Here is a 16667-nt window from a genome sequence, read left to right on the forward strand (position 1 = left end):
TGAAATTTAGAAACCCAATAGAAACCCTGAATTACTTAAATGTAGCCTCAACATGACAGACGGCTTCTGCCTGAACGTTTTTCTATAAACAAATAAAAATCTGAGAGGCTCCGGTGCTCCAAGTGGTGTTGTTAGCATTATTTTCCATCAGGGCAACCTTTATCGTCGTATCAAGAGGCATGACTATACACTGAGTTTTTACTGGGCATTCGAAATATTTCTGGTTCTATTTTCTTATCGGAATTTTAAAAATTCTTAGCGTTATCGGTAACTTGCGTTTATGTTTCAATTGCCTTGGAAAATAAAAGGCAAGCGACTGCAGTTCGAAGTCGCGTTGTAAATCCAGCAAAAAGCACCATTTCTAGCCATTGTGGTGCGACCTTCACGCGTCGAAAAGTCAACGTTGTAGTCAACACCGGTCAATATAATGCGGGAACTGCGCTCCTAGCAATTACAGGATAGCATTGTGTAGAACTAGAAGTTTAGTGCGTAGACTTGGGCACACACCAGATTTGCAAGAGTAATATCACGGAATTATAAAATACCAATTGGAAATAGAATTCATAGAAAAAAGTTCCCGATCCATACATGATCAGTGGAAAGAGCATTATATTCCACATCACGCGGTCTTGAGACAGTCGGCAAGGACTCCAATTCGTATCGTATTTGACTCTAGCTGCCGGCAGTCTGAAGATTCGCTTAGTTTGAACGATTGTCTGGAATCGGGTCCTGCACTGTTGACCGATATAAGTTCTATTATCATGAGATTCCGCATAACCGATTTAGAGAATTCTTTTTTACATGCCGGTCTACATCCTGATGATCGCGATGGAACCCGGTTCTTTTGGTTAAGAGACCCCACGAACCAAGATTTAAAGGTGTGTTATTTGGTGCATCGTGGTTCCCTTTCATGCTAAACAGGACACTACTTTTCTTATTTGACTCACACTGATGGGTTATTTTTTATCAGATAGCACGTGATTATTACATGGATAATTTAGTTACAAGTCTCAACAATGAGTGAGATTTAGCATTATTTTACAAATCATGCAGATCTCTAAGAGCTGATGCTAATTTTAACTTCATAAGTCGGACATCTAATTCTCAGGTACTTAAACAATTAGCAACGCGCGACGAGATTTGTGACGATTCTAAACTCGTTAAGGTTTTAGGGTTGATATGGAACCCCGAATCTGATACTCTGAGTTTTCCTGACCGTCGTATTTCTAACGATTGTCCACGAAACGCCATATCTTGCAAAGGTCAACTTCAATTTTTGATCCCCTCGGCGTTATTTCGCCAATTACTGTTCGTTCAAAAATATTGTTGCAAAAGCTATGGAAAAAATAACTTCGAATGGGATGAAAATTTCTCATCTGATCTTTGCCAGGTATGGGATTCAATAACCAAATCTAAACATAGCATTAGAAATGCAGTTTTCTCAAGGCTGTTTTTACAAGGCGACTGGGTGGATATCTTATCTCAACCAGAGTTGCAAGACGCAAGCATCCAAGCTTACGGTGTTTCAGCTTATTTAGTAAGCGGGTCTTAAACTGCTTTTGTAATGACCAAATCTCGCGTAGCGCCCGTTAGAGAATTTACTATACCAAAACTTGAATTGTTAGCGGCGATTATTGGCGCAAGATGAGCGAGCCATACTAAGTCGTCTATCGAAGCGGCAATACATCGACACGTCAAATTGAATATGTGGTCGCATAGCCAAATCGTTTTGGGTTGGCTTAAGTCCAGTGATCAGAAATCCATTTTCATTAAGAATCGTTGTGAAGGAATTAGGCATTTAACTGGGATAGAGTCGTGGAAGTTTTGTCCATCGTTGGATAATCCGGCGGATCTTACGACCAGAGGGATATCTCTCCCAAACTCAAAATTTGGTGATTTATGGCTCATGGGTCCTTCTATTTACACGGAATCTTATATTTCATAGACATAACGACATATTCATCTTCGTCAAATTTACTGAATGTTACCGCTTACGCACTGAGATTTGTACACAATCTAAAATCTAGAAATGATGGCCGTTTGTTAGGTAGTTTAACTCCATCGGAAATTGTGTCCGCTGAATCATTTTGGATTAGATATGCCCAAAGGAAGTTCTTTCCTGACGTTCTAGCTAATTCGAAAACACCTCGTAAGAGAATGCAGATTATAACTCAGTTACAATTATCTCTAGATTCAAAAGGCATTGTTAGGTGTAAAGGGGGAATCCCGAATTCAGATTTGGACTATGAAAGTAAACATCCAGTTCTGATTCTAAAGAATTCCAATCTTGCTCGTTTGATTGTATAACAGGCTCATATCAGTGTACACCATTTTGGTGTTAGTTATACTGTAGCTAAAATCCGCGAAAGATTCTGGATTCCTCAAATAGGCGAGTACGTAAAATCGTGTATTCGCGGATGCATTGTATGTAAAAGGATCAGGGGTCGGTCTTTTAAACTGCATAGCTGTCCACCATTACCATCGCGTTGAGGGCTAGAAAGTCCACCTTTCTCCGTGGTTTGGATTAGTGCGGTCCATTCATTATCAATGATTGTAAAAAGTGTTTTTTACGTACACAGTGACCCGAGCGGTACATTTAGAATTGGTACCCTCTTAATCTTCAGACGATTTCTTCGTGTATTTAGACCAGCCAAGGAGACTTATTTCTGACAACGCTTCAACCTTTATCGAAGCTAACAATGACTTAAAAGGCATTATCATCCGAGAGAGGTAATTATGGGTATAGAGAGGAAATTAGGACTGCAACTTAGAAGTGTCTTTCCCGAGGACACTACGGTTATGTACGGGGTTCGAAACCATGACCTAGCCTTCCCAGAGTCGAACTCTCTGACCACTCGCCCACGCCGCCCGGTCCTGCCTATTTTTGCGTTCTTCGGTCCGAGTCAATTAACATTTGAATGACTACATCGATTTATGATACCAGTACCGAAGCATCAGGACCCAAGGGCCGCTTGTCATTCTACTTTTCAACTTCGTGAATTTGCTCTGGACTGGGGGCTGGGGGCATTTCTGACACTCGAAATTGTTTACTTTGTCGTTATTGTCGTATTTCTGTATAACGTAAGCAAAATCTTTTAACAGTTCAAACGTGGGCTTTAATCTACAATGTATATCCTAAGCTTCCTTGAATGTGCTCTGTTGTAATCGCCATTATCTTATTATTATTTCACGTAATGTATATGCCTAGGGTAGGTACATGCCTCCGTATACCCAGTGGCAGAAATCGTGAAATAGTGAGCATATTTCATTCTTTATTTCAATCAGGAAGTGCTCAGTTCACTTCAAAATGTTCAGGGGAGGAAACTGTGGTGTTTCGTACCTGTGGCGCTCGCCGATGGCAACTGAGTCGTAATTACGAGCAAAACGCGAATTTATTTTACGTCTAACCCTCCCCCGCCTGATACTTCGTTCCTACGGTACTGAAAAGTAAGTATTTGTAATTGATCAATTATAGTCTCGGAGAACAAGGTGTTATGTCACCCGGCATCAGTTGATTCATTGTCAACAAGTGCTGGGACCGAAGACCATGTCAGTATGGGAGGATTTGCAGCGAGAAAAGCCCTAACAGTTGTTGAGCATGTAGAGCAAGGTAAGAAACATGATTTGGGATTGAGAATATGGCTATAACCATGTGTTTGAAATTGATTTTTTATGTTTAGTATTAGCTATAGAATTATTGTGCGCATGTCAAGCAATTGAGTTTTTACGCCCGTTGAAGACAACTGCGCCCCTAGAGGAAGTCTACAAACTTGTCAGATCAGTAGCTGAGTAGGTACTAAAATCGTGGAATTTGTGGCATGTTTATGAATTGGTCATTTATATTATGCTTTGCATTTAGGGCGTGGGATAAGGACAGGTTTATGGCTCCAGACATTGATGCAGTTACAGAACTCATTCGAGGAGAAAAGGTAAAAAACTGGTTTGTGTACGGTAAAAAAGGGAATTCGATTACCTAGTTTTGAACACCAACCAATGAATGATCGTCATTATTACGTTTGCGAGATATAAGGAGTTAAGGACTCTTAATCGAAGTAATGATCGTAGATCGTAGTCTGAGCCACGCTTAACATATAATCTTTATCTATACTTAATGTATTTTGTCAAAAGAATTTATCCAAACGACCGTCGTGAGATAGAATTGCAAATATGTAACCACCGCGATCTCATGTCTACCACTTTAATTCCCGTTAAGTTCGAACCCAATTAAATGAAACAAGAAACGAAGTTCTTGATATGGACTCTCCTAAATTTACATGATGGTTTATGTTTAATCCCGTATCAAAATTAAACGTCAGTAAACCTACTTTAGAGTTTAAGCATAAATAATTCATAATGATTCTCATTATCGGCCGACTCCTTATTGAGATTTAAGCCCACAGCACACGGCATAACAAAAAACATCGAAATTCAATGTCATCCACTGCCCATGTTATGCCAAATTTACTGCTTATTGCAGCGACATTTTAAGAAATGCCCTTTTCTATTGACACAATCTCCACGAAGCCCTGAAGTATTAACACACATGGTGATTCATCATGAATATACATGGTAGTGGGTATCCCCAATCACTCAAATAGACAATCTCTCAACGTGCATGGCGTGAAACTGGATGCTGAACGATTTTAAGTTATTGCGTAAGCTACACTGTGAAGTTTGTTAGACAATCTATTTTTTTAAATTGAACACTTTCCAAGATTCACTGCCTCCTTTCCCAAATCCACTGTCTTTTTTAAAATTCACTGCTTTTCACGGCCGTGAATCATTTTTTCAATTCACTGTTGTTCACTGATACTCCGCGTGGATCAGTGATACAGTGAATCATTTTGCAGTTTCCAAGGAAAGTTTAACTAGGCAACATGCGTTGCGCGCTTTTCTTGTACATGCACATTGTAGTTCCAACAACAAATAAATAACTAAATTAAGAAATAAGCCACATTTAAGAAATAAGCAACGTATTCAGATGAAATTCAATAGGGTTAGAGATTGCATTACGGCATTGAATGTTTAGAAAGTTGCGGAGAGAAGCTAAGCCTTGCTCGGAAGTTAATTTGTATCAAATGATACAAGTTTCATACAACATGGATGTGATAGCAAAATGGACTAAAGTCCATAAAAATGAACAACGAAAAGGCATTCCGACATCCGCCCAAATGGCTTGTAATTTATTTTTCTATAAACCGAGAACTAAATTTGAGCCGGCCGATTTTTAATTAACCGGGTATGTTCCCGGGTTAGCACCCGGCCGGTTATTAGAAACAAGGTATTTGGTTTTGGCCTTACGTACAAATACAAACAAACTGACGGATAAACACAACCTTTAGGCGGAGGTAATCAGTACACGTCGTGAAGGGCAATAAGAAAAGTTGCTTTCGTAATTCTTACTACTAGTACGTTCTTGTCTGACGGCTTTAACGTAACCCCCACGCATACGGAAACAACATTAAGAACATTTCTAAATACTACGAACATTTTCAAATACTACGAAAATCTAGCTGTGGATCAATACTTACGTAGGTTAACACAAATGACGCCAATTGAAATGTATTTAAAACTTGATAAATCCGCGAAGTTAACTATCACGCTAGATAGGAGGACGACTCATGGAAACTGATGTTGTAGATGTTTAATATATCTAAGTTAATGAGTCAATCGAGCGTTTATAACAAATGATTTAGTTTACGCTAGCGTCAAAATGTAAGATATCATTAATGTTACGGTACTGACTAATCTATTAGGGTATTGACAACAAGTTGGTACTGGCAGAAAGTTATTATGATGGAAACTTTAATTCAAACAATATAACCAAAAACATGATAATTTGTTTTATCAGAAGCCATTTTATATACGCTACTGATCTATAAAGATGCAACCATTCTTGTAGACCTTGTAACTCGTTTAAACCATTTTAACTCCCAACTGCATTGAATGTGTAAACATATAACAAAGCACTTATTTTGTTAACAAAAGGCACATATACCTCTGTTTTTAAACATTTTCCTTAACACCATTTCATAAAACATCATTATTAATATAATTTAATTCCGTTGAAAATTCAAATCAATAAAACAACATTTTCTAAGGTAGTAATAAACTTTAAAAGAAATATCAAACTGACGTTCTTTCATACGCAATCCAATATTATCTAACCTATCTTATGTTATCTATTCATTATTGTCAAGACTGGTCAATATTCATAACCATTTATTACATTAGATTCGAACTGGTTCACACTGTGCATTAATGTTCTTGGATTCATTGCACCCATACTCCATAGCACTTCATAATGTCGTTCCAAATTATCGGTTCCACTTAGAAATGACTCTCTGTGACATGCTCTGGTGGGGGAATGAGGATGGGGGATGACTACACAATACTTTCCAACCATATCATGATCAAATACATGTATTGGTTTCAACTCCGAATGATGGTGTTTCCCATCTTCCTCCACTTTGAATAGCGATTTATCATTCCTGCAGGACTGCGTTAGTGGCGAAGTGGATGATGCACTTTCTGAAGCAGCTTCGATTGGACATCTTGATTATAATGATTAAATATTTGATGTACCGTAATTCATATATCTTAAATACAATCTTGATTTTGAAATAAGCGTACCTTTGCTGTACATGAGCTTGAACATTTTCCCTGAGAAATGGTGAAGATTTGCAAAGTGTAGAGTTACAGAAACATATCAACTGTCGGCAAGCCACTTTGCCTTTTTTCAAACTCACAAGTTGATGAAACGCCACAGTTCCCGGAATTGATCTCAGAAAACATTTATCAAGATACTGGTCAATACATTTCACATCATACTCCATTATATAGAAAAGATTTATGTTCGTATTCTGCGACAAGATCTCGAATAATTCAGAACTGCTCGGAACATCTTTACCCTCATTAACCAGACGATTTGCCGTTCGCTTGACGTTCGCCGTTCGCTTCCCAGATGCCATCAGCAGCACCTTTTACGTGACTTGCTTCCAAGAATGACCAGTTTACTAACTTCATGTTTCATTCGTACGGCAATGTACACAGAAGAAAGAAATTCGATTTGCATCGGTATTGCGTCACTGGGCCATTAGATACGTATCAACTGTCGGATATAATTTCTTCATGTGTTCGATAACCGGTTTTATGTGCGCCCATATGGCAGATGCATCGTGTCTTTTACAGTCGGATATTGATGCAAAGCTGAAATGGTCATGATGAGTATATAACATTCCCGTTTGTAAGGTAACTTGCAAGTTTGAGGGAACTTTGTATCGCTTTGTGAGGCCATAATTAAGGTCATAATTCTCACTGAAATCTATGTGAAACATGGCTTCATTTGCAGCTAGATTCCACTTTTTGTCTGTCAGAACTTCGTACTGATGTCGAATATTGTAGACGTGTCCACAAAGTTTGCGAAGGTTTTCCTCGTATAAATCCACGAACTTATCAACAGTTCCTTCAGTTCTTGATTTAACAGTCTTTCTTGTTTTTTCGGTTTCTCCTACCTTGTTGTACTCATGTTCCACCACTTTCCATTCATACCACCATGTATCGTCATTTTCGATGAATTTCGTGAATTGAGGACGAAAGTCCCTGCAAATACTGCATTCACGGTACATACAACTGTAATTACTAACCGAGCAACATATCGTTTCCTTCATAATTTCTGGATTTCGTTCTGGTATGATTTACAGTGAATATAATCACTCAGCCATTAGTTCTGTATTCTCGTGTATCCTACACATATATGTTTCCCGATATCTAGTGGTTGGTTCTATGACACAAAACGGTTTCTGACCGACGAAGAAAGAATTTGAAATTCGGTGGTCTGGATTTTCAAATGCAAACTATCGATGAAGGTTGACCAATGAATCGCAATGTAGCCGTTTTTGCGTTATTCCCTTTTTCTGGGTTAAGGTGTCTCTTTTTCCTGGTCGCATTGATGAAATATAATCTCGAAGATAGAATTCTCTAATTCTTGTCATGAGAGTATCCGAGTATCGGTCACAACGTCTTTTTCTTTGAAGGTGTTGTGGTGGCTGACTGTATCCCTCTTCCTTAGGTGGCGGTGAAGACAGGCAGACAGACGTCATCTCTGGTCGTTGATATACGTAGAACTGATTTTATTACTGAATAGTCAGACTTTTATAAGCCAAGCTATGAATTGTACAGTTACCAATTGATGTACACTACTGAATTCGAATACATTTAATCCTGAAAACTTTGAATAACCACTGAGAATTTCTCGTTTGGTCGCAAAATTAGATGAAAATTTCAATTTTGTTGAGAAACTCAAACAATCAGTGATACAATTCCAAAGAAGTCTTAAAATCTTGACTTAATTGATCTAAGACATTCTCAGATCTTGCAAGTTCATGGGTGGAAGCGCAATTCGTAGCCCACGAACGAAGATTGAACTTGGCGTTAGACATAATATCGCGACTCTCGTAGAAGTAATGATCCTTCTGATCCGAGGTGGAAAGAGAAATACCAAAATTGTCCACGTATACGTTCTTGAGCATTTGATTGGCTACAATTGTTTTGTATTGTGACAAATGTTTGATAACAGTAGAGCTCAGACCACTATTCCAAAATCTTCTATATCCTATAGTAAAAACAAGAAATTCGAGAGTTAAGTTCATATATAAGCGCGTAAATTCAGGGGAAATCCTGCTTATGGCTCATAGGCCAGCATCTTAGCTACGCATTGAAGTGGTTTTCGCCCCACATACCCAACCTAACTTTTGAAATAATCAAACCTTTAGAAAGGAGGGGTATCCCAGTACAGGTATGCCAGTACATCCGAGCCAAATATCTAAGGGAATCCTCCACCGTGTTTGGTACCCTTACTCCAAGCAAAAAAAGTCCAGGGAATCCCTTATTTCATCATCAAGCTGTCTCTCAGGATCAATGGATTTCATACATATAACCGAAATTCGTTACCTATCCCATTTGCAGAAATTATGGCAACATTTATGGGGGACCTCTTCTTCACTCTAGGTACTATTTTTGGGGTCCGGCCCTACGCATCCTTGAGCTACTAACCTAATTGTGGTCTGATGCCAGTAGTATTCAAGATGAAAAGAGACGATGAACTACCAAATAATACTACTCTAAACCTATAATGGACAAAACTGCTCTCAGCATCAGATGCATCACTTAACCATAGAAAACGCGTGTAATTTTTATCTACATCCGCAAGCGATGTTGGAGAAACGGTTTCTCTAGATCTGAAGTAGCTGCATATTCGAATAGCCTAAACCGAATAAGAATGGAGATGATATCTTGCTGCAATGCAGGACCCGGCTCTAAACAATCGTTTAAGCTACATTCTATAGTGCATTCGCGGCAACTACAGTCATAAACAATGCGCACGTAGTCGACTCGCGGAAAACCGGGTGATGTGGTATATAGTGCGCGGATGAGTGATCATTGCCCTCTTCGAGCGGTACCAACTCAATAAAACCACGTAATTCTTGATCCAATATCAAATCAGAGTATAAACTGAATAAATGTGGATCTTTGGCTAATTTACGTGCAGTAGCACGAGTACGAGCAGAACAAACTGCGTTATTCGATGGCAGAGTACCAAAATTGTCCTTCCATGGGAGTGGTGCTATGTACCGACCTTCTTCATCCCTAGTTATTGTGCTGTTATATCTATGCAGGAATTCAGAATCAGGACCGCCTGACAATTTAGATCTGCCTCACCAGAAATTCTTCAATTCTAGGTCTGCCTTAGAATGACTTTTAACAATAGTAAGCATAGATGACGCAGAACAATCACGACGGGAATCTGAAAGATCACAAACTGGACCGGAGAGAACATACCCAACTTTAGTTTTGACTGCAACAGGGTCTAAATCAGCCAATCCCCAAATGAACGCCCCCTGCTTTGAATTGATAATACTGGTCAGCTCCAATAAAGATCTGAATATCAAAATCTCCTTCCGATGAGCACAGGTGACTAGCGAAATTCAACCCAGCAAAAGTGGTACAATTTAGGACATCTTCCAACGATGGCACAATCAAAGATGTTGTGATTTTTGGTATCACAATTAGATCGACTAATACCGACTCCGATGGATCGATGCACTGAACGGAGAGTCGCACTACGTCGCATGCCCGACATTCGACAAACTGCGCACCGAACCCTGACAAATCGACAATTTCGCGCCGTATAGGCTGCAACTCAAGTAACTCTGTTAACAGTTCGGTTATAAAAGATCGTTGAGCCCCATCATCAAAAACAATATTAGCGAGCGTACTTGTATTTTGATTATCTATGTCAAAAACCTTAACGAGGGCAGTTTTTAAAAGTACACTGTTTCGCGTATTTGTTGGTATTTTGTTTACCCTGATTTACTTGATCGCGCGGACGGACGTGTCTTGGCTGCGTATCAAAAATCTTATCCACTCAACCAGCTGACTCTGAAATTTGCAAATTTCGAGAATTAGTATTTGAACTGGTACTGAAATGTCCAGGACATATGCTGCTATGGTGTTTACGTTTACATAACTTGCATGAGAATTTAGAACTGCACTCAGAAACACGATGTGGCCCTAAACAATTGTAACATAGTCTATGACTTTTTGAATGAAAGCAACACGTTGATCACGTGTGACAATTTGAGTACACTTATTCGTAAAATTTAATTTCGGCTTACAGTACGTACACATCCTTGATGAACCTGCAGGTATAGAACTGGAAGCTTTATTATTACTATTCGTCAACAATGCAATGGCTGCTGATTCTGATTCTTTTACAGTCGCATCTAATACTTCTAACTCATGACCGAGAAATTCTCGAATTTCTAACAAAGTGGATTTTCGATTACCATTAAATCTGACTATGCTCGCCCTGATTTCAGACGGAAATTTGTTCCAAAGTATAGAAACAAGCATATCGTTAGAAGGTATAGAATCAGACTGTGTGGAATTTTGCAATGACTCCAAAGATCTTATGTGACTCTCAACATGATCCCTGAATTTTCTCATCGAAATTGAATTATATTTTTGGGTAGGTTCTGCCATTAAAACCTGCATATGAGCATCTTGAACTTTGTCTTTGGCCGTAGCGAGAAATTAAAATGCCAATAGCTTGCTGATAGTTCTTATCACATAAAGTAAACCCTTCGATGCATGCTAACGCAGGTCCGGTCTGGAGGGATCGCAATACTGGAATTTATGCACGGTCGGAATCTGCGAATTATGAATCACTGACGAAAAAGCATCCCAAAATGACAACCATTGCAGAAACAACCATTGCAGAAAATTCCCATCGAATTTGGATAGTGCCAGTTTAGGGGGATTCGCGCTCTGTGAACGTTCGGTCCTGGTGGTGGGAAACTATTGCGTCCTTGCGGCGTTGGTATCTCTGTCTTTCTCTTACAATCTTTGATAGGCATCAGAGTCAACTTTTATTTTTCCAATCATCTTTTCTGCCGGTCTTTGTTAGACAATGGCTTTGGTGGCATGCTGTCAGTCTGTAAAAAGATTTGAGACAACAGATATTGACAAAAATTGAAATTAAAGTGAGCTACTTGAGATAGTTGTTCGGTTAATGTCTAGCTCCCTCAATCCGTAGGCCCATCCCGAAATTCTCAAGTGTAAAGGCTGACTAACAGGGTAATTCGATAAGTTGGCAATTTTCATCATAAACAAGTCAATTTCAAAATTTAGAGTTACGCTAGGCAATTTTGTTGCCGATTTAACTCGCCTGTTTTGTCAGAAATCATCATTAAACCGGTTGTTTTATACATTGTTAATCTTTGATGGCTAAAAATCGATAAGATTCATATTATGGCCTATAAATTGTATAAACTTCTATTAGACATGATCGTTGGTCTCAGATATTGTTAGATGTACGTAGTTTTTGACATTAGGATTACTTCCGATGACCCAGCAGTAGTATCATTGCCAGTAGGGATGCCTCGTTATCACACGTACCACTCATGCTGCCACGTTGTTCGATCATACGATTAAAAGATTAAATTCATTTGGCCAACCGCGATTTTTATTTTGGCACACGAAAGACAGCTGGAATATAATTGTGTGGAATCGCCGGTGAAACATGCTAGATTTCGGTGATTTTGGTTGCAAAGTCGGCTAGCGAAAATCACCAGCCATCGATCGGCACGTGTAGAAAACGAACTTTTCTGTGTTAATCACGTTCAGCAACAAAAATCACTTGATGATTCCCTGGCGTTAGTCAGTACCATAACGGAATGTTAGTCCCGTAACACATATTTCCGTTACGGGATTGACGTTATGGTATTTACCAAGATGCATTGTTTTTATTGATTTTTAAGTATGGGCATGGTCACCATCGGCACTGTATATAGCACGAGTGAAGGTTCACCGGAATTGGTCTGTACTCGAATGCAATTTTTTGAATACATTTTATGTTGATGATGAACTATGCGTTATGGTACTGATTTTGTATAAACGTACTTATTGACATTGAACCACGAAAAGCAATAAATTAGTCAAAACATACCTCAGAACCTTCAGTGAAGGCATTTAAAAATGGCGGGTTGTCTGCATGAAGTGATCATGTGACATAATCTTGTCATATCATTCGCGACTGCTAGGTGTCAGGCCGATGAAACAATGCGTTATGGTGAGGAGAGAATCCCACAATGATAATAAAAAGTCCGAAAATGAAACTTCGAGATAGTAGTTTATTTCAACGTTTCGACTATATCCTAATAGTCACCTTCAGGAATAATGAGATACTACAGAAATTATGAGATATATATACAATCCAGAGACAAAGAGACTAATTCAAGTAATCAGAGATGATACAAACTAAAGGAAAATTAACGTAGAAACAGTTACACGCTAAAATAGATTAAAGGGAAGCAAACTAAGGGGTAATTACAAACAACAATAGTGAGTATAAATATAAATGAAACTTAAAGTCAGTAGTAAAAAGAAAGACAAACTAGGGGGCACTTAAATTTAAAACAAAGGTGAATACAAGTAAAGTCAAGGACGAAATTGATGAGAGAACAAATAACAAATAATCAAAGGGGAAATCAAGTGTTGAGTTTAACCAGTTTACAGAGGAATTTTGATATAAGTTTATTATGGGGTGAAAAACCATTGTTAAGGTTTACAACGTTGTTCGAATTTTCAATAATTAATGCAGATTCCAAAATATGTCTTCTAGTTTTATCGCTGCAAGGGTAAATTAATTCAGCATTAGCAAAATCAAAATTGTGTGAAGTCTGAAAAACATGACTAGCAACTCCGCTTTCAGGTTTAAAGTTTTTTACATCTAATTTATGCTCTTTTATGCGTTGATTAAGGTTCGGACCTGTTTCTCCTATATATACTTTGTCGCAAACTTTACAAGGTATTTTATAAATTCCACAGTTTAGGGATTCGGTTTTCGGTTTGTTATTAATCAATATGTTACTAAGTTTATTATTGTATTTAAAGATAGTTGTGTGTTTAGTGACCGAAGAGAAACTTTAGAATTCTCGAGGAAAGGTACATACGGTACAATGATAGGCTGTTTATCGGTAGCCAACGTAGGAGTTCTAAGGTTGTTATTTCTAAAATGCGTAGTACGAGCTTTAAGTTGAGCTTTTTTCAATAGGAAATCGGGGTAGGCAAGTTTTTTGAGAGATTGGTTAATATGTTGAATTTCAATGGGTAGAAATGAGGGGTCGCAAATTCTCAAAGCGCGAAGAAATAATCCTTGAGCTAAACCGAGTTTAATATCCGGAGAAGTAAAAGAGAAGTAATGGAGGTAGGATTCAGCGTTGGTAGGTTTCCTATAAACCGCGAATTTCAAAAAGGATCCACAGTTAAAAATCAAAACATCCAGAAAAGGTATTTTACTATTAGATTCCCATTCATACGCCAGAGACGGGTAAAGGGAGTTTAAATATATAAGAAAGTTATCAACATTGAAGTCAAAGGGAAATTCGCGGTTTATAGGAAACCTACCAACGCTGAATCCGGATTCAGCGCTTTAAGAATTTGCGACCCCTCATTTCTACCCGATGAAATTCAACATATTAACCAATCTCTCAAAAAACTTGCCTAAAACTGTGGAATTTATAAAATACCTTGTAAAGTTTGCGACAAAGTATATATAGGAGAAACAGGTCCGAACCTTAATCAACGCATAAAAGAGCATAAATTAGATGTAAAAAACTTTAAACCTGAAAGCGGAGTTGCTAGTCATGTTTTTCAGACTTCACACAATTTTGATTTTGCTAATGCTGAATTAATTTACCCTTGCAGCGATAAAACTAGAAGACATATTTTGGAATCTGCATTAATTATTGAAAATTCGAACAACGTTGTAAACATTAACAATGGTTTTTCACCCCATAATAATAAACTTATATCAAAATTCCTCTGTGAACTGGTTAAACTCAACACTTGGTTTCCCCTTTGATTATTTGTTATTTGTTCTCTCATCAATTTCGTCTCTGACTTTGCTTGTATTCACCTTTGTTTTAATTTAAGTGCCCCCTAGTTTGTCTTTCTTTTTACTACTGACTTTAAGTTTCATTTATATTTATACTCACTATTGTTGTTTGTAATTACCCCTTAGTTTGCTTCCCTTTAATCTATTTTAGCGTGTAACTGTTTCCACGTTAATTTTCCTTTAGTTTGTATCATCTCTGATTACTTGAATTAGTCTCTTTGTCTCTGGATTGTATATATATCTCATAATTTCTGTAGTATCTCATTATTCCTGAAGATGACTATTAGGATATAGTCGAAACGTTGAAATAAACTACTATCTCGAAGTTTCATTTTCGGACTTTTTATTAACATTGTGGGATTCTCTCCTCATCGCGTCAACACGGATATAGTGTTCTACCAATCGTGATAATGCGTTATGGTACTGGGAGACTGGCAAAAAGTGTTACATTTTTCAATTAACTGAACATGTATAATGGTTTATTATCGCATACTGATCACTTTAGTTAATTCTTATTCACGCATTTCACCGAGAATTTTTTTTCTAATGTAGAAATACTTTTTTTTTCTTTAGAAAATCATGTTCTATAGTGGAGACAGCTACAAATTTGTATTTTCAGAATTTTTAATTGATAAACAATAGTTTATTTTCATTTTCAACAAATCTAGATTTTTTTTTTCATTTCATTTTCCATATTTAAACTAGAAAAACGATGGAGACATGAAAACACCACATTATAGCAAAACAAGCCAAATACGAAACGAAACACATTCCCCATTCCTCTTCCGCCAACCAAGGAATAGTAGTAGATATTGCCGCTCTCGAGAACGTCGTAAGAGAACGAAATTAAGAGGCCAAATTAAATACGGCTGCCTCTTACGACTTTAACGTCTCCAACCTGTTTATGTTTTCTTCGGAAATTGATATCCATTTGGATATGACAATGTATATAAACATTTTTGACAATTCTTGGGAGAGTAAATGTGATTTTATTTATCTTTCTAGATTTGGCTAGCAGTGAAACCTTACATGGATAATTATTACAGTAAACAGGATTTTGAGACTCCAGTTTTTTCGCCTACATCGTCATTTCTTGGCCAGCCACCGGCACCGAAGCGGCGCAGAATGTCCCGTGCTCAAACGGCTTCTGCAGAAAAAAAGACATGAAATGTACAAATTATAAATAAGGTTATATAAAAATGATTTTCGTCTCATCGGCAACTAGTATTTCAATGTTATTTTTCATACTTGCTATCAAGAGTCGTATTTGACAAGTTGGACAAAATGGGCAGTGGCCCTACGGCATTGGTACGACAATTCGGAGACGCCACCCAACTTGAGTTACGAGAATTCCCCTATTTAAATATCGTTAAAATGCACGCAGTTCATGAAGGATCATTTATACAATTATAACAGAAGACAGGCACAGGTTTGTTTGGTAGAATTTGTAATTAATTGTAATTTTTTTGTGACCTGAAAATACTAAGCAGCAAACTATTCTCGCTGGGCGTATAAGTGGAGGTCAATATTTGTGGTGGTAAAATCCGGAGTTTAAAACGGTCCATTTTACACTACCGGTATGTTTCTTAGCTTTGGTGCCCCTGCGCTGGAAGAAGTTGTAAGACTTTCATTATTCTGCCACTTTGTGATTGGTGATGAATTTCGTTTAAATATTGCTCATAATGCACATAAATTTTTCAGAATAAAATATTTTCCCTACCTACCTGTAAATTTTTGACATGGACTGTAAATCCAAAAATTTTTGGAAAAGATAAGATACAACATAAATCACGATTGGTAGAACACTATATCCGTGTTGACGCGATGAGGAGAGAATCCCACAATGATAATAAAAAGTCCGAAAATGAAACTTCGAGATAGTAGTTTATTTCAACGTTTCGACTATATCCTAATAGTCATCTTCAGGAATAATGAGATACTACAGAAATTATGAGATATATATATACAATCCAGAGACAAAGAGACTAATTCAAGTAATCAGAGATGATACAAACTAAAGGAAAATTAACGTAGAAACAGTTACACGCTGAAATAGATAAAGTCAGTAGTAAAAAGAAAGACAAACTAGGGGGCACTTAAATTAAAACAAAGGTGAATACAAGTTAAGTCAGAGGCGAAATTGATGAGAGAACAAATAACAAATAATCAAAGGGGAAATCAAGTGTTGAGTTTAACCAGTTTACAGAGG

General features: G+C 37.7%; 1 protein-coding gene across 3 annotated transcripts in view; it reads left to right on the forward strand.

Moving 5' to 3' along the window:
- LOC141902904 (histidine ammonia-lyase-like) overlaps positions 1-15679 on the forward strand; it is a 93348-nt gene extending 77669 nt beyond the window's left edge. The window contains exons 16-19 of one of the 3 annotated variants that reach the window (XR_012618976.1): positions 3476-3610; positions 3681-3793; positions 3860-3929; positions 15464-15503. Coding sequence is in view for 2 of the 3 variants with exons in the window: in XM_074790838.1 (XP_074646939.1) it covers positions 3476-3610; positions 3681-3789; positions 3860-3929; positions 15464-15625 (476 nt within the window). In the remaining variant the exon portion in view is untranslated. The other 2 variants (XM_074790838.1, XM_074790840.1) reach the window with 2 other exon arrangements.
- Positions 15680-16667: the final 988 nt, after the last annotated feature.

This window comes from Tubulanus polymorphus, chromosome 3, assembly GCF_964204645.1.
Source record: "Tubulanus polymorphus chromosome 3, tnTubPoly1.2, whole genome shotgun sequence".
NCBI classification, from domain to species: Eukaryota; Metazoa; Nemertea; class Palaeonemertea; order Tubulaniformes; family Tubulanidae; genus Tubulanus; species Tubulanus polymorphus.